The following is an 18,733-nucleotide window of genomic DNA, read 5'->3' as shown; positions in this document are numbered from 1 at the left end:
CCTGCCATTCCTTAAATAAGGAAGTGTTATAGCTGTTGTCACGAGGTTCACATTGTATGAAACACAATGAGTAACCCAGAGTCGATTTCAGATATGCCAGGGGATGTATGTATGTGGGTCATATGCAAATCCATTTATTTAAGCATGTATTTGGTATTTGAAGGTATCCTGGAGCTGGTCTCCCTAAGATAATAACTTAGATAAGATTCCTGGGAGAAAGATTCAAAGAGTACCGGGGGAGCCCCCAGGCTGTGGTCACCCCCCTTCCAGCTCTCCAACACTGGGCATTTTCTGCCCAGAAGAAATTGCCTCTATGGTAACAGGTTACTGTCGTGTACTCCTGACCTTCTGTCTCACTGTGCCTTCCACACCACTGCCTGTGCAGGTGGAGAAACGCCTGGAACTGGTGAAACAAGTGTCCCACAGCACACACAAGAAGCTCACCGCGTGTCTGCAGGGCCAGCAAGGAGCAGAGGCCGACAAGCGCTCAGTAAGTGCCCACTGTGAGCCCAGGCAGCTTAAAATCTGTGTCCTGGCACCCAGCATCCCACCCCCAGGGCAGTCACTTGCTAAGGCTACCCATGTGTCTGCAAGTCAACCAAGCAAGCCTTGGTGCTTATTTCTGCTGTGATGGAGGTTTTGCTCTTTACTCCTGCTTGAAGCATCACCCTCCCCAACCATGGGGAAGCCCGCTTCCTGGGACAGGCAACCCAGGATGTCAGGACCATGCTTAAGTGCTTCAGGTCCTACCTCTGAGGGAGTTTTACCTTCCATGGACACTTTTCATTGATTCAACTCTATCATAGATTATATTTACCTTAGTAGTATCGTTGGTCCACAGAAAATAGTGTACCGGGAGTTCTGAGGTTTCCAGGGACCTAGAAAGATCCTTGGACGTTGTTTCCACTATAATGAGGTAACAGAGAATGCCTGCTAGGTAAAGCTACTTTGATGTCTTTTTTTTTTTTTTTTTTTTTTTGAACTGATTTCAGTAACAACAAGCATTGTGAATGTTCTAGTACTCAGTAGTAAGTGGTGTAAGCAGCCTATTTTGTCTTTCCTCTATACCCCTACCTCCTTCAGTTCCACAAAAGAACAAAAGATAGTTTTAGAAGTGTGTGTGTGTGTGTGTGTGTGTGTGTGTGTGTGTGTGTGTGTGTGTGTGTTTGGGGGGAGTTCACATTGGGAGTAGTGTATGTGTACCTTAGGTATTGTTCCTTAGAATTCTCTCTCTCAGCCAGGCGGTGGTGGCGCACGCCTTTAATCCCAGCACTCGGGAGGCAGAGCCAGGCGGATCTCTGTGAGTTCGAGGCCAGCCTGGGCTACCAAGTGAGCTCCAGGAAAGGCGCAAAGCGCTCTCTCTCTCTCTCTCTCTCTCTCTCTCTCTCTCTCTCTCTCTCTCTCTCTCTCTCTCGTCTCTTTCTGTCTCCAAGAGTCTTTACCAAGTAGGCTAGGCTGACTGGCCATCGAGCCCTAAGGATTTGCCTGTCTCTGCCTCCCCAGCACTGGGATTCTAAGTGTGCACCACCACACCTAGCTTTTATTTGAAACAACAATAAAACAACAACAACAACAACAAAAAGTTCTGGGAATTGAACTCAGGACTTTGTGTTTGCAAGGCAAGCACTTACTTTCTGAGCTATGCTGTTTTTATCATAAGTATTTTGCAATCTAGGATGCTATTAATTAGAATTAATTGTCAACTTGACAACATCACGAATGATCTGGGAGATAGACCTGGGCATGCTTGTGGGGATTATCTTAATTCTACCTAGGTGGGAAGACCTGCCCACTATGAGAGGCACCATCCCCTGGGTGAGCTCATGGGCTGTAAATGCAGCAGCAGCGTTCATTGCTGCTTATGCCTGCCTGTGGATGCCATGTGACCAGCTCCTGCCAGCTTCTGATGTTGACTCTCCTGCAGTGATGGACTATAAATGGCCTGGAACTGAGGGCCAAAATAAACCCTTTCTCCCTTAAGCGGCATTTGTCAGAGTAGTTTATCACCGCAGTAGAAGCAGTCACTAAGACAGATGGCCTCTTTCCCATTCCTCCTGCCTTGAATTTGCATCTGGGTTTGGTGTCTGTTAGATTAGTTTTCCACTTGGAGTTCTGTTGGGTTCTGTTTGCAGTTGTCTCCCTGAGCCCCTGCTTATGTTAGCCTTGGATATTGAGATTCATAGAATGAATGAATGTGCCCTGGGATGAATGAATGTGCACCCCAGGCTTTCTTCTCCCTCCTGCAAAAATGCCAACACCAGCCACGATTGCTCTGGCCCCCACTTTCTTTCTCTCTTGTCCCAAACACTTAGTGTTTGGGATTTCAAATATTTGGAATTTTAGAATATCTGTGAGCCCACAGTGAGGTATCTTGGGGCTCAGACATAAGTCTAAACATGAAATTCGTTTGTTTCATGTCATCTTTTGCATACAATCTGAAGATGATGTTATTTAATATTTTGGTGCATCCACTGCAAGCTGTCACATGTGGCCAGGGTATGGAATTTTCATTGGTGGCTTCTGGTCAGTGCTTGGAATGTTTCAGATTTTGGAGCACTTTTGGATTTGGGGATTTTAGATCCCCAAATTGGACTGAGGATGCTCAAACTATTTTCAATAGGAATCCCTTGTGCACAATATAAATAAAACATCCTTAGCATTGGAAAATACCTATAGACATACATGTGTCAGGAATTTCAGTAGGGTGACCCTGAGTAGACCAAAAGAGAGCTTGCAGAATGCCTTTGGATATGAACTCCTTTGACCAACTTTGGTCTAATGTGGTACTTGGGTTGCTGTTCCAGATAGGGACCTGGAGCTCAGGTGACCTTTGACCCACATCTTCTCTTTTGCTGCAGTATAGCTGATTCCAAGTGTAGTATGTTTTTCCGTCAAGAGTCTCATTTGAGAGAGCCAAACGTGGTGACACACACCTGTAACCCCCACACTCTGAGGTAGAAGAAGAATCATGAGCTCCAGGCTAGCCTTAGCTCCATAGTGAGCTTGAGATCTGGCTGGGTTATGGGAGACCCTGTTGACAAACAAAACAAAATGAAAGAGTTTCATTTCAGTGTTACCACCAGAGGCTTGAAGCCAGCCTTGGAGGTTGGCAGTGAAGCGACACTAACAATTACCTAATGTGTGAAGTTTTAGCTGGGTTGGGAGTTCTTCCAATGCTGTCCAGTTAGCAGACGCTGGCTAATTCCTAGAACCCTTGAGGTATGAGAGGAATAGGTGGGGCTGGCATGCAGAAAGAATCAATAGAAGAAGAAAAAAAAGAAAGACCAGGGAACCAGGAAAGAAGGAGAGAGGACACCAGGGGCCAGCCACCCAGATGCACAGCAAGCCACGGAGTAAGAAGTGAAGAAAGGTAGAGAAAGATAAAAGCCCAGAGGCAAAAAGGAAGATGGGATAATTTAAGAAAAGTTAGCTAGAAATAAGCCTGGCTGAGGCTGGGCATTCATAAGTAGTAATAAGTCTCCATATGATTATTTAAAGCGGGGTGGAGGCCCCCCCCCCAAAGAGTAAAGAGTGAAAAAACAAACAAAAACCCTGCAAATCGGGCCTTAAATGTTGTTTCTCGTCTCCTTTAACAATTGGTCATGAAAGCTATGCCTTCTTGTCCATGGGAATGGGCAGTTTCTACTGCTTTGGTGGTGAGACGAGCATCATCATCTCATAGTTGCTGAGCTGTTCTGGATTCCCAGTGAAGGATGCAGAAGGGCAAGGATGGGTATCACGTTTCCATTTTGCATTCTTTCGTCCAGGCCAGTAGCTTGTTCGTTGGTAGTTGATAAGGTTCTGAGCTCTACCTATCTTATAAGAAAGTCACATACAACAAGTAAATGTTGTATCCTCTCCCCTTTGTTTAACAAATATTAGAAAAAAAAGGGGGCAAATATTAGGGAGCCCATGTCTATCGTATAGGGTAGTGTATGTGTTAAGAAGCACATTCAGCCGGACCTCTGGCCTGGAAGGTCCAGGCTAGAGGCAAGCAGGTTCTAGGATGGGCATCGATTACATGGAGTGTGTCTTAGTGCTACAGAGCACATCACTAGGAATTCCATGGTGGGGAGTGGGCTTGTGATGGACACACACAAGACCGTCAGCCCGGAAGGATGCAGGGCCAGGGAGGAGTGAGACATCCCTCAGAAACAGAAGTGGCTTGGGAGCAAGTAGACTTCAGAGAAAGAGGAGGGAGGTGGCGTAAACCAAGGCTGCAGGGGTTTCGGTTACTCCTGACAGGTCAGGGCTAACCTAGACTTGGACCTCATCCTTAAAGGTTTTGTGGCATCCCATTTGCTCACCACAGTGGGTGTGGTAGAAGGGAAGCCCAATAAACACATATGGGCATGACCTAGATGAGACTACAGAGAACATGGGAACTGGAAAGGCCGGCACATCTAAAAGATACTGCTAGCAGGGTATTCCGACTCTGCTTCGAATGGATAAGGAGCACCAGAAAAGAGGGACCTGAGTGGCCACTTACTCTTAGAGCTGAGATCACCCAGAGGGAAACATGAGCAGAGAAGACTAATGGCCTTTGAGTTAGGAACCCAGGACCTGCAGTTTTGGAAGCCCTCATAGGAGAGCCTAGCAAAGATCTCCCCACTGGCTCAGCCTCGATCCCACATGGGATCCCTTATTCTTCCCTTTCCAGGCCCTCAGCCAGGCTTCCCGGAAGCCCTGCTGGCTCTGTGAATTTCTACTTCTCTTTGGCGTGCACCACCCTGGTTCTCATCACTCTCTTCTCTCTTCATATTTTATCTTCTACTACCTCCAAGGCAGGTAGTTAACGGGAGCATCAGATGAGGCCGCTGTCCCTGCTGAGTCCCACCAAAGGGCTCCCATCCACTGTGGAGCAGAGTCTGGACTCCTTAACGAGGCTTCTGTCCATGTTTTCTGAGCTCAGCTCTCGCTCCCATCTCGCTATAACCCTTCTCCAGCTGCACTGAGGTATTTCTGACAGCTGCATCCCCGTCAGAGCCTTTGAACTCGCTCTGGTCTCTGTGTGCTATTCTTTCCCAGCATTTCAGGCCAGTGACTTTTATTCTTTGCTCTTCTCCAACTCCATCTTATCATCAAAGAGACCCCAACCAGTTACCTGGGGCACGGGCTTCTTCCTCTTCCGCAGCCCATCAGCCTGCCTGATTTCCTTCACAGTGCGTTATTAGAAGCACTCTGATCACTGGTCTCTGTCACTGATAACCAAGCTCCATGGGAACAGGGGTCTGGTCTCCACCAGCTGTGTTCTCAGTGCCTAAAACAGGGCCTGCCACATGGTAGGCGGAGATAAAAATAGACCAATGTCAGGAACAGACAGTCCAGGAGTATTTGAGGCACAGGATCTGCCTGACACACTAGCCCACCAATTTAAAATAACAGGCAATTTAGTGAGAGGGCTCTGAGGTCAAGCCTGGAGTCTCCGGCGAAGTGAAGCTGCTTCTTCATTTTGCCTGACCTTGAGTGAGTGAATGACTTCATGAGCCTTCGCTCCTTCATCTGGAAAGTGGTGGTAGCAATGATTTCTTACTCTGTGGAGTTGTTTGTGAGTTTAATGAGGTAGTACTTGTAAATGACTGTAGTGTGCTTAATGCTACTGTGGTCTGAGGGAGACGCCTTGGCCTTTAGGGGATTAAACCACACAAGCTGCTTTGTAGGACAGAGAATTGGAGGATAGTGGGAAGCAGTTTTCTGAGTAACATGAGAGAATACTAATACAGATACATGTGGGAAACAGAAGAATATAAGGGGGAGACAGTGTACCTGAGTCATCTTACAGACCCTGCCTCTTAAGCCCAGGGTGATTTTAGAAAGAACAGTCATTTCAGACATGACAGATTGATACATCTAAACCTGGGGACATTCTGTCTTTTCTTGTCTTATTCTTAAGTTCTTACCCGAACTCCAGAGCTAGGGACAAGTTCACTTTAATAGCTTGTCTTGGTGCCTGAAAACCACTGGCTGGCTTGAAGTCTGCTGCAGAATGCATTCGTTCACCAAGGATCAGGACCAGTGTGGATCCTTAGTGATGGAGGGAAACAAGTTTAGCAGCTGGGGACACATATGTATGAAATGGGGGTGGGCAGAGGGTGAGAGGAAGCAGCTAAGACCTGGATAATGGATGGTTGGTAGATATGAGGTGGCTGCGGAACCTGTTTATGTGGAGGGTCTGCCCTCGCCTCATTGAATTGCCTTAGAAACAGAAGTCAACTGTAGTCTACTGGGGATACAGCCCCCTAGCATCCATCCCACCTGCTGCCTTGAGGATGTGCTGTCCCACCTCCCTTGACAGGAAGGCATCACCTCCTTTACTTCTTTCCATGCCCCTGATGGCTTATTTCTGATTTCTTGATTCCTAGAACATAGACCTGAATAAAAACACCAGTTGTTTTTATTACTATCCCCCCTCTTGTCTTTCTGACTTTGGAATCCAAGCCCTGAGATTCACCTCCATCTCTATCCTGGAAGGACAGTTAAACCATCAGTCAAGGACTTGTGTAAATACATTGTTATCCACTCAGTGGTTCACCTAGTTATTAAAAGCCAAGGAGTCAGCTCTAGATGAAATAATAGTAAAGGATATGAAAGACATTGTGATGCAAGCAGGAAGGCAAGATCGGGGTGAAGGATGATGCCTTGCTTACCAGCCTGGTCCCTGTGACAAAGTGTCTGACAGACGCTACCTGAGGGAAGAGGATTGTGTTGGCTCATCGTCATTTCAGGGGACCTTGGTCCATCATGGGAGAAGCCGTGGCTGGCAGCAGGGCTTGTGCTGTGATTTGCTCACGTGTCAGAGGATCAGGATGCAGAGAGCTCAGGCTGGAAGTGGGGCTGACCTGTAACTATCAAATGTGCATCCCTGGTGGAATGTGACCACCGTTACACGTTACATCCACCATCCCATGATGAAAAGGTTCCACAGTCTCCCAGAACATCACCACCAGCTGGGACCAACTGTTCACACGTATGAACCTGTGGGGAACATTTTACAATTAACCATAGTATATGCTAATGTTTAGAGGAATATGGTAAAAATGAACACACATGTGCAAGAGCAAGGTAAGGCATGCTTAGAATTTGAGTAGAAGGGTGCACAAGAAACTGGGCACCATCGTGGCATCTGGTGAAGACTGAGGGATGTCCCTTCACAGGGATATTCTCTTATGCCATAGATGCTTAAATTGTTTCTAATTCTTTCGGTTGCCATACGGAGGCTGCTATTCACACTGATGGACTATACTTGTTCAGATACTTGTTTGCACCTTTAGGGGCATGTACCCTGGAGTGGAAAGGTAGCTTTGGTGAGCCTTTAAACTAGTACTGAACTTTGCAATTGTGAAGGACCGTTTTAAATTTCCAATAAGAGTGTGCTTCTAGGCTGGAGAAATGGCTCAGCAGTTAAAGGCTAGGCTCACAACCAAAAATATGAGAATGCCCTTCTTCAAATGCTAAACCAATGTTTATTTTCTATTTAAATGAATGTTGAATAGAGTCATCCATGTGGGTGTGTATGAGTGACAGCTCCTTGTTTGGATGACTGATTGGGTTTCCTTAGTCACTAATGAGCTGGGTTGCCTTTTTATGAGCTTGCTGGCCTTTTCTGCGTACCACTATCTTATGTGAACACTTCTCTGTAGAGTATGCACTGTCTTGTTTCTAAAATAGGGTGGGTAGACTTTTCAACTAAATAGTGTTCAGGGGAAGTGAATGCATTGCTCAAACCTTTGTGAACATGTTTATGAAATAGTCTGTTTTTTCCTTCTTGTTATCACTTCACCTTTAAAATGTAGATGTTAGGCTCATTTTCTAAAGTACCATATTGATTACTTTTAATTTCCCACATTTTTTTTCATCTCAAGTCTGACACATATGAGCACTTTGGGATTACACATGTTTTGAAGTCAGATGTTTCACAGTTATTTTAATGTAACATCCCTTCAAGCATTTTACTTTGTCCTTTCAGAAGACATGGATGAGAAGTTTTCAGTACAGCATTTGTTTCCTTTCCAGAAAAAGTTGCCTTTGACGACACTGGCTCAGTGCTTGATGGAGGGGTCTGCGATCCTGGGAGATGATACACTTCTTGGGTAAGGTGACACTGTGTGTGTGTGTGTGTGTGTGTGTGTGTGCAAAATCTAGGTACGTCTCTGTGTGGAATTCAGGCACTAAGACTCCTCATGAACAGCGTCATCTGAGTTCTAGGTGTGAAAGGAGAAGATGTTACCAGGAAAATCAAAACCCTTAGGCAAAGTGCTGCTGTCTGTGACGTCAGGCAAGCCTCTGTGGGAAAGGGAACTTAAGTTTGGTGAAGGTCAGCAAGATCTCCAGGCTCAAGTGGAGCAAATGGTGACCTCCACCAGGTGTCAGAACTTATGAGGTTCCCAGCAGGACACGCCAAGGTAATTTGGTGCTGAAATCATCAGAATGTCTTTTCTCAGCTGCCAGCTCAGCAATCGTATAAGGAGGAAGAATAACGGGACAACATGGAAGAGAGTAGGAAATAGTAACTAAAGTGGAACGTTCCTAAACCAAACGATAACGAACCAAAGACCAAGTCCTTGATGAAGGACACTGAATCACATGGGCAGAATTGAATAAAACAAAGCAAACAGAACTCTTTAAAACTGAAAGTACGCTGCCAGTCGAAACTTAATTGAGTTAAAGTCGAGGTTATACACCAATGGAGAGCGGATGAACTTGGAAACAACACAATGCCGTACAAGCCAAAGCTGTGAGCCATCACACTGTGAGGCGATGGGGACTGCACACCCACGCCATCTATCTCGAGGGGATTCCCCAAGAAGAAGGCAGAGAAGGGAAGTTTGCAGTCGATGATTTTTCAGCTGTAGCTGGGAAGACAAACATGTCTAAAATGAAGACGATCTAGAGAAGGGTATTTGTGATTTAAAGCCAGCCAGAGGAAAAAGATGATAACCTCTAACAGGGTGTTAAACTGATAGCAGACCATTGGTGAGTCAAATAAACACCAGGGGATGGGAGAGGATGTGTTCAGGTACCGAGTGAGAATTCAAGAAAACTGGAATTTTATGCTAAGTGGAGTCATTCTCTAAGAATAAAGGGGAAGTCAAGGGTTTTCGGGCAGAGAGTTAGCACTTGTGGAGTCAACATGAAGGTGCAGTTGACATATTGAATAGACTGAAAGTGGTGAGGTGTGCACAGCATGGAAGAACTTGAGGTTACTGTGTTGTAAGGGAGGACAAGGTTTATTCTCCCTCTAGCCTTTCTTGGTGGGTGCCTGGGCCGGAGCCCTGCAAACAAGATTAACAGCTTCCCCAGGAGGAGAGCAGACACTTCTTCCCAGCATGTGTAAGGCATGCACATGGGGTCGTTCAGTGATGAGTAACCCAGTGGTAGAACGTGGGCTTGTGCAGCATCTTGACAAAAGAGTAACGGTTTGAGAAGCAATGACAAGACAAAGCGAGAGGAGTTTCTTGGGCGGCAGATTGTGGGAAGGGAAAGACACGGGGAGCTAACGAAAGGCAGGACCAGTTGGCAGAGATTGCAACGTGGGTTCCTGTAGCTGTCTTGGGGTCTGGAGGTGTCTGGTGATTAAGTTCTGCTCTTCCAGGTAGAAGGGAGGAGGAGAAGCGTGTCCGTAAATCCATTTCTTGCATTTAGGTGGGCGGAGGGGGAGAAAGATCCCACTTTTGACTTTTTTTTATTTGCCCTCACCTCAAAATAAACCTTATGCCAAAGTGGTGTGATTTGAGTGGCTTATTCTGCTCTCTTTCAGTGTAAACAAAATACAAGCATTGAGTTAAAAAAGCAGCAGTATAAGAATGGTGGATTTGGTGGGTAAGAGCCTGGTAAAACTCAAACATCAGACAGTAACAACAGGAGACATCGGGGAGGGAACACTGTTTTCAGATCTTGGATCATTTGGGGAGAAAGTAGGGTGTATTCCCTTTAAATTGATAGACAGTGTATATGTGTTAGACAAGCAGAGAACAGGAAGCCTGGTGTGGGGGCTTACACCTGTGATCTCAGCTCTCAGGAGACTGAGGCAGGAGGATTGATACAAGTTGGAGGACAGTCTGAGCTACCTAGTGAGTTCCAGAGTGACCTAGGCCACAGTGTGAGACCCTCTGTATACATATAAAAGGGATCTGTGATGTCTTCAAGGGGACAGCCTTGGAAAGAACAACCGATGCACACGTGGACAGGAATAGAACGTGTCATGTATATCTTCCAAACTAGTAGAAAGAGAAGAATGAATGGAAGGAAAAACAAGCAAGGGACTGGAAGCGAGAACTGTCCACAGAGGAAGTAGCGTGGCTAGGAAACAGTGGGTGAAGGTGCTGTGATCTGAATGGAAAATGTCCCATGCAGGCTCCTTTATGCACCTTTGGTCCCCAGCTGGTGGCTGCCGGTTTGTGAACCTTTAGGAGGTAGGGCCTAGCTAAACAATGAGGTGCTCTCCTGGGCAGGCCTGGAGGATTATAGCCCACACTGCTCTTGTCTGATCTCTCTCCTGGTTGTGCTGAGAGATGAGCAAGTAGTACCTTGTGCTGTTTCTACCAGAGAGCTGTCTGCTGCCTGCCTTCCCACCCGGAGGGGCTGTATCTCTCGAAACCCCGAGTCAGAAGAAATCCTTCTTCCGTTAAGTTGCCTCATGTCTCATGCCTGTTTTAACTAATAGACATGGTGATGGCGTTTACTGCCTATGTCCCCAGTCATCACAAACGGAAGTGGAATAAAGCAAACTTTTGAAAATAGAGAACATCGTAGGTACGTGAACACACTCTGCACACCGAGAGAAATGCAGTGACTCCACAGGGAGTCATTGATCTTGCTCCCTTCTAGAATCCACTAAAGCTAGAACACAGGCATTTTTGTTTTCCTTAAAGACCTAAGCCCACAATGTTAGTGAAAAGAGGAAAAAGATACCAGTGCCATAATTTTGTGAGCTTTCAGGCATAGGGATAACCAAGAACAGAATGGATGAGGCTCAGTGTGGTCCACTTGCTTACCATCCATGAAGTCTCTGGTTTGAGACCTCAGCACTATAAAGACACGGTGACAGCCAAGGACCTTATCGGACGCATCCCAATACAATAACCCTCACACGAGCAGTTAGTCCACCAAGGTCCGGCATGATATACAGCAAGGAATTCTCTCATGCTCAGGAATGATGGCACCATGGCTGCAGTCATGGGTCTTTGAGGATGAATGGGATTAAAATAATGAATGGGCATTTCAAGTCTTTCAGGCGTGCAGGGAATCCAAAGCTTGCACAGTCCACACCTGCAGGAGATTTCCCTTCCTGTCCACCCCAGCACAGCTTTCCACAGGGGAGACACAGAAACACTTTTAAAATACTGAAGTCTGGGCACAGCAAGGTATAACAGTACCGAGGTATAACAGACGTGGCACTCCTCAGCCTCGTGGCCCCGAGCATTATTCCTCCTGTGAAGAAAGTGGAAGTATCTTTCCTGGAGAACCTGAGGGGCCCCCAGGAAGGACCTAAGCCTGTGAAGATGCTGCCTTGCCACCCTCTCAGGCTCCAAGCTTGGCATCCCTGCCCTTAAACAGAAGCGGGCACCAGATTTCCTCAAGCATCTGAGGAGGGGGGGGGGTCCTAACCTCCATCAGTCCATGAGAGGAATACGATTTGAAAGAACTAGAGATGGGGTGAGGAGGAAAGATTTTAGATGAAGTGTTGGGTATATTTTTGACTGGTAGAGGAGAAGGCAGTGCAGCTATGAAATAAAAAGGATGTTGGTTTGGTATGGGATGTTTATCAGGCAGGAACATTCTGAAATCAAAAGCAAATTGGAAGAAGTAAAAAACAAATGGCTGCAGATGCAGAATTCTCAGTCGAAGATGATTTGGGGAAAATCATCCAGAAAATCAAGCATGAAGACAAAGACATGGCAGATAGACAAACTTGGAAAATTAGAGGAACGATTCCAGAAGTCATGCTTAAACAGCGGGGGGTGGGGGGGGTGGGGGGGGTTTAAGAAAGAGAGGAAGGAATTATAATGATAATAAAAAGGAATAATCTGAAAGCATTTTCCAGATGGAAGGGCTTGAGTTCCTAACTGAAAGGGCCTGCTGAGCTCCTAGAGCAGTGGAAAAAACATTCATCTGAGCCTGAGGTTTGGGATCAGAAACAGCGATGCCAGAAGACTGCACAAGCTTCTGCAAACAAACACTATGCTACTGCAAAGAACCAGAATGGTGACTTGTGACGCCCCCAGACCCACCAAAAGCAACAAAGGAAGCTAGCGAGTTAAAAACAAGCTTCCAAACTGGAAAAAGACGCTGCTCAGTGCTGCTCCCAAAGCCCAGTCTGTGGGAGCATGGAGAGGGATGTGAGGACCCTGACTTTAAAACATGACTTTGCTTCCCCAGGAGGGGGAACAAAACAGAGGTGGATACAGGATGAAAGACAGAGGGCAGAGGCATGGCCAACCCCAGAAATACTGGAGGAAGATTCCCGGAAGACAGCTATGTCCTAGGGACAAAAAGAAGCCACTCCAGGCTGGCACGTGTCCAGGGAGATGAGTTCAAGAAGGCACAGCTCATACATATCAAGTGTTGAGTGCCCTGAGCCAATTGGAAAAGTGACTGGTATTTGGGACTCAGTCAGACACACAGAAAGCAAGCAATCTGAACTGTGGTTCACTTTAGGGAAACTAAATGAGTGCAGAACTCAGTCCTGACAACCCACTAACTGTCCAGCTTAAACTCCAGTACAGGGGGTAGGGGGTGGGGGAGTAGCCCCTCCCTCAAATGCTTGAGACAAGTTTGCTCAGTTTGGAATAGTTAAATAGCCATTACCAGGTAAGTGTCTTTAACACAAAAATATTAAATCTGAAATGTTTCAAAAGCTGAAACTTTGAAAAGTTTGGGTTTGGCAGGATTGTAGAGATGACTTACAGCATTAGCTGCTCTGCAGAGGATCTGGGCTTAATTCCCAGCATCTATATGGTACCTCACAACTGCCGGTAACTCTATTTCCTGGGAACTTGATGCCCTCTTCTGGCCTCCACAGGCACTGCACATATGTCATGAACAGAGTAGGGGAAAATACTCAGACATAAATAAAATTAAAGTTTGAATTTTGGATAGGAATGTACAGGAATGCCTGTAATATATAGTCAAAATATAAATACTGAACATCTACTAATTTAAATAAACAGAGAGTGAGGAAATGTAAGCACAAGTTAAATGATCATTTTCCATAGTTAGGAGTCAACAGCTAATGCTTAACGTTTTAAAAATCAAGAACTAGCATAAGGACTATGAAGGACAGTATCAGAAACTTTAGTTAAGCACACCATCAGAAAGGTGCAAAGACTAAGCCACAAGGTGGGAGTTGGCATTTATAGTACGTGACAGGAAGTGAATTAGAACCTGTGTTCCAAGATTCGTGACTATATGAAGAACTGTAAATAAATTCAAATAACTAAATCCCAACTCAGAAGTAGCCAAGAATGTGAGGAATACTTCATGGACAGGTGTTTTAGAGGGCCTGAGAGAGATGCCATGCAGGCTCACCAGTGTGACAGGAATCAAGGCTTTCCTGAGAGTTACCAGGGGCATAAAGCAGTGGAAACTCCCAAATAGGCCAAAAAAAAAAAAAAAGGCTGCACATGCATGTGCATGTATGAGCATGTATTATATTTGCATCGACCACAGCAGTGGTTATGTGCTCCCTAAAAACTTTCGACCATGGAAAAGCTTACTACATGGAGGGAGATGTGTTCAATAAAAAAAGAAACTATACATAACAAGATGATGGATTTTGCACAAGCAGACATGGATGAGGGCTAAAAATAGCTACACGTGAAAAGCCAGTAGACCCGAGGAAGCTCCGTAGTAGTGTTCTTGCTGGGCATGTCTACATCCCTGGGGTGAACCCCTATACTAAGGGGACAAGCAATTTGCACAAAATAAGTTGAATATAAAACCAGCAGTGGAAACATTTTTAATCAAGTGGTAGTAGCATCATGTTATATATGAGCATATTAGAATAGAGAGATTATTCTATTAAGCTGAGGATAAATTGTGTCTGCTTAAACTTTCATTGATGTTTAAAACTTAAACTTGAGTTTTAACATGGTACTGTGTAAGGAAAACAGCCATTTAGGGAAAACTAACATCTTTGAAACAATCTCTTTTCTCAGAAAATGGATTAACTTTCTTTTTATTATGTCCTCTGTTATTTGGTCAGTATTGAGCAACTTGTGGGCTGACTTTTTCTATGGGACAATCACCTAAGTACTTGTCATGTACTAAGTAACTTTTCATGGCTTAAGAGTAAGTATTTTCTCCCGGTGAGCTCCCATCAGAATTGAGATTCGGGTATTTATTTGAAGGTGTGGTGTGTTAGTGGATCCATCTTAGATGGTCTTTCCAGGAATCCCAGAGGAGAGAGAGAAGCAATTGAATCCATATGCTGGTGGATTTGGCTTGTGTGAGACTATTTTCTCCACATTTCTCATACTTCCCATGTATCTCTGTTGCTCCTGGCACCCAGCACCATTTGAAATAGGTGATAACTTCAGACATAGAGACAATGGGAACAGCTTGGCCACTGGTAGCCATAGAAACCAACCAGCTAGTTGACACAGACTTGGGAATGTTTATCAAGCCAGGAGTTGACGGAGTGTGACTCCGCACAGTGTGGTGGTCCAGGATATTCAGGTTGCCTTTCTCCCTTGCTTGCAGGAAGATGCTGAAGCTCTGTGGAGAGACAGAGGACAAGCTAGCTCAGGAACTGATCCACTTTGAGCTGCAAGTGGAGAGGGATGTGATTGAGCCCCTGTTCCTGCTGGCAGAGGTGAGACACTGAGTGAGGCTGGGTCTGGGACAGAAAGATATCTTCTACATCCAGCCTTCTGCTCTTTCCTTCTCTCTCCCTGCTCTCCAACCTTGCATTCCATCAGGAAACATCATGATCACACACCATGGTCAGGATTTCCACGTATGGTGGAGCTTTCAGCTGCTTGCTGCTTTCTTCTCAGTTCACCGACTTCTCTGTTCACCCTCCAGATGGATAAAACATACAAAGCCAGCAACATCACCTCCATAACCCAAGTCCCGACTTCCATCACCCTGTCCCTTCCCAACACCCCCTCCCCTGCCCATCTCTAGTCTTCAGTAATAGTAACATGGATGGCAGCTCCCTCCTGAGGAGTCTGGGAAGCTGGCGCACGAGCCTCCATAAGGCCCCTGTGGTTGATGTCCTTTTCTGGATTTTACAAGATACTTAATTCAACTATTTTATTAAAAGGCAGTCTAAACGTCTGTCAGACAGTTTTCCTAGTTCCCACCTCGTGCGACTTTATCAAGGGAGACAAGAAGTGGCTGGGATATTTATGGGCCTCTCACTAGGGATCCTTCAGTTATTTTTCACCGGCCATACAAAACCCAACAGTTGCTCCACGTGGGAGATCCCAACAACGATGGAACTTTCTGTACCTGTGCAGCGGTAGGCATGACCAACATGGAATGTGGTTATTTGTGCTACTGGAGGGACTCAGAGTTAATTCTAGTTAACTTTTGCTCATTTAAAGTTAAAATTATGTCATCCCCCATGACTAGAAGTTTCAGAAGCTTGTTGCTCAGTCCATGTCCTGTTTCATCTCTAGATTGCCTTCAGTGTGTTCTTGTCTGTATTCTTTCTGAGTCAGTGGTCGTCTGGATAAGTAATTACTTAAATACCTATAAAGGTCATCAGAGAGCAAATTGATGCGGTGCTTTGACATGTCAGCAGAGAACAGCTGGAGGACCCTTGGATCACACACACTGTGGATGGAATCCATTGACCATTGTCCTCATTCCTATCCCACCCTAGCCAGGAACACTCACAAGAGGCACCTAGTGCTCTGAAGGGGGATAAGGCTTTGGCCAAAGCCTGAAACAACCCCAGAAGTTAGGGGGACTCAGTAGCAATTCCAGGCTCCTTGCTGAGACCTGAGTAGTGTTCTGACTCCCCAGCCCTGCCCTGGGCCCTGCAGGTTCTGATGATGCTTCTTGCTGTTGGAGTCCATGCACTCAGCACATCCTTCAGCCCAGCTTAGCTGAGTGGGTGGAAAGTGCTTCACAGAGCACCAGGTTTTCCTCACATTTTCCCCTAGTGTTTAAAAAAAAAAAAAAAAAAAAAAAAAAAACCACACAGTCCCAAGATGATTTTAGTTCAATTCATAGCCAATTTTCCTTTTTAATTCTCACATCCTGCCCTACTTTTGCTGGGCCTGGAACCAAAATCCTGCACTGGAATCTTCAAGGAAGTCATTTTTAGAAAGGAAAATTTAAAAAGAGCATCCACATACAACCAATATGGAAGAAGTCCTTGCGGAGAACTCCGTGGAGGCCGAGTTACTCACTGCTGACTGTGGGAAATCTTACTTTATCTCTATAAATATGCTAACATGCCTCCTTTGTTTCTATAAATATAAACTGTATGTCTTAGTGGTATCCCTTAGCATCTCAGGTCTGCTAAGGCCAGGGCTTCTCTGTGCTCAGCTCTCCGTTTGAGTTAGGTCCCTTTGAGTTTAGGTGCTTAAATGGTGGGATGTCCCTCCTTCCTCCTGCATTTGGCTCTTGTGAAAGCAGACACAGAAATGATGTGGTCTGTTTTTTTTTTTTTTTTTTTTTTTTGCCTTGTTTGTTTGCTTCTGGTTTGACTAAGGGCAGGTGTGTAGCTACCCCCAGGGAAGCAGGAATACACAGAACCCAGAGGTGGTCCTAGGTGATGAGGGGCTTGCTGGGTGTCTGGGGAAGAAAGAAGAGGTGCAGCTCAGGGAAGGAATTGAGCATCTCATCTGCTGCTGGTCCGGGGCACAAAGGTCCATGTGTGCAAGATAAGTACATTTTAGAAATGCAGTGGGCAGGAGGGGGTGACCGCACTGTGTTACAGCCTTGAAATCCGAGTGACAGTGAATCTCTAGTGGATTTTCACACACACACACACACACACACACACACACACACACACACACACACACACACACAGTCTGGGGAGGAAGAAGACAGTAGCTATACATGATACGTTCAGTAGTTGACATCAAGTTGGACACATAAAGCATAATTCCTATTTGTTGATGACTAGCCCCAAGACAGTGACAAAGGGACAAATGTTTTGCTCTGAAAACAAGGGCCAGGAAACCTGTCGCAAACTCTCAGGTGACTGTCAGTAGTGATTCTTCAAGCATTCTTTGAGCGCCTAGCTCTTCAAGTATTCATCTTGACCTTGGAGCTGACTGTGTCTCTCCTCTTCTGGAACCACAGGTGGAAATTCCAAATATCCAAAAGCAAAGGAAACATTTAGCAAAGCTGGTGCTGGACATGGACTCTTCACGGACCAGGTAGAGTTTCTCCGCTTCCTTCACAGCCTCTCTGGTAAGACCATGAGATTTGGGTGGTGTGTGGAGGAGTTCTCATTCATTAAGTTTTTCTTTCTTTCTTTCTTTCTTTCTTTCTTTCTTTCTTTCTTTCTTTCTTTCTTTCTTTCTTTCTTTCTTTCTTTCTTTCTTCTTTTTTAAGACAGGATTTGCTGATATAGCCCTGGCTGTCCTGGAACTCACTCTGTAGATCAGGCTGGCCTTGAACTCAGAGATCTGCCTGCCTCTGCCTCCCAAGTGTTGGGATTAAAGGCTTGTGCCACCGCCTGCCAGCCTTCATTAGTTTTTCTTAATACCCTCTGTGTAGCAGGCACTGGAGGTAACAGCAATGACCAGAAACAAGTTCCTTGCCCTCATGGAACCTTCATGGGTTCCCTGCCTTGAGTTTGAAGACAGACCCTGGGCAAGAGGACAATTTTTGGCAGTCATACATTGAAGAGAAATCACACTGGGTAATTTTGGGAAAAAAAAGATGGAGAAAACGGCATCACCGTCAGATGGGGAAAAAACGGAAGAGTGCTTTTTTGAGTAGGTGTTGCTTGGTTTGTGTCTCATACAACCAGAAGGAGGTAATGATGCAAAGATGTGGGGCAAACTGTCTAAGCAGAGGGACACAGTGCATAGGCCCTCGGGTGCTGCATTTGAGGTACAGGAAGAAGGGGCGTGACTTGGAGGAGAGTGGGCATGAGGACCAGAAGGCAGGACAGAGATATGTCATGGGTGCAGCAAGGAAAGTATTTCTAACTCTGGATATGATGCATGTCAGCTCCTGAAGGAGATGGTGTAGAGGCTCCCTGTTGTAGCCTTCTGTGAAGGTCCTACTAGGCTGATCCCCACGTGCTACTCAGAGGCTGCAAACTTCCTGTTTCAGCAGGCCAGTAACAGACACCATTACATATGGACATGGTACATATTTGCCTTTTATCTTTACAGTGCTCTGTGTGTACATGTACATGTGTGTATGTGTGCACGCACAAATGTAAGTTGAAAGAATAAACGTTCACACACACTGATGTGGAAGGAACTGTTTCTGTCTTAAGTCCCTTGTAATTCAGTCTTAATCACCTCATCTCATTTTCCTTTCATGAAATGAACAAAACCAGGAAGCTTCTGGGCAGAGAGATTTAGGATTAAGAGCCCTACAATAGGGTTCAGAAGTCAGGAAACAAGATCCAGATCTGTTCTTTGGTAGACCTCGCAGTGGCCTTGGCTGAATCACTTCTTAGAGTGTGTTTCCTCACCTGTGCACAGGGAGTAACAGCCGCTGTCATCTGCAGAGGTATTAGGAGCATCAAGTAAGGTACTGTGTGTCCCTGCACTCCCAGGTGCTTGTCAACAGTAAGCACGTGCTATGA

The 18,733-nt window shown here is 45.6% G+C and overlaps 1 protein-coding gene across 6 annotated transcripts in view; it reads left to right on the top strand.

The window, feature by feature from the left end:
• Window positions 1–18,733, top strand: part of Arhgap44 (Rho GTPase activating protein 44) — a 174,940-nt gene that overhangs the window by 93,158 nt on the left and 63,049 nt on the right. For all 6 annotated transcript variants that reach the window (XM_076542614.1, XM_015992386.3, XM_015992387.3 and 3 more), the window contains exons 3-6: window positions 386–490; window positions 8,014–8,090; window positions 14,701–14,812; window positions 17,266–17,342. In XM_076542614.1, the coding sequence (XP_076398729.1) occupies window positions 386–490; window positions 8,014–8,090; window positions 14,701–14,812; window positions 17,266–17,342 (371 nt within the window). The remainder of the gene's footprint in view (window positions 1–385; window positions 491–8,013; window positions 8,091–14,700; window positions 14,813–17,265; window positions 17,343–18,733) is intronic.

Source organism: Peromyscus maniculatus, chromosome 8 (assembly GCF_049852395.1).
Source record: "Peromyscus maniculatus bairdii isolate BWxNUB_F1_BW_parent chromosome 8, HU_Pman_BW_mat_3.1, whole genome shotgun sequence".
In the NCBI taxonomy this organism is placed as follows: Eukaryota; Metazoa; Chordata; class Mammalia; order Rodentia; family Cricetidae; genus Peromyscus; species Peromyscus maniculatus.
Note: the sequence above shows the minus strand (reverse complement) of the source record. Positions and strands in the feature narration are given on the sequence as shown.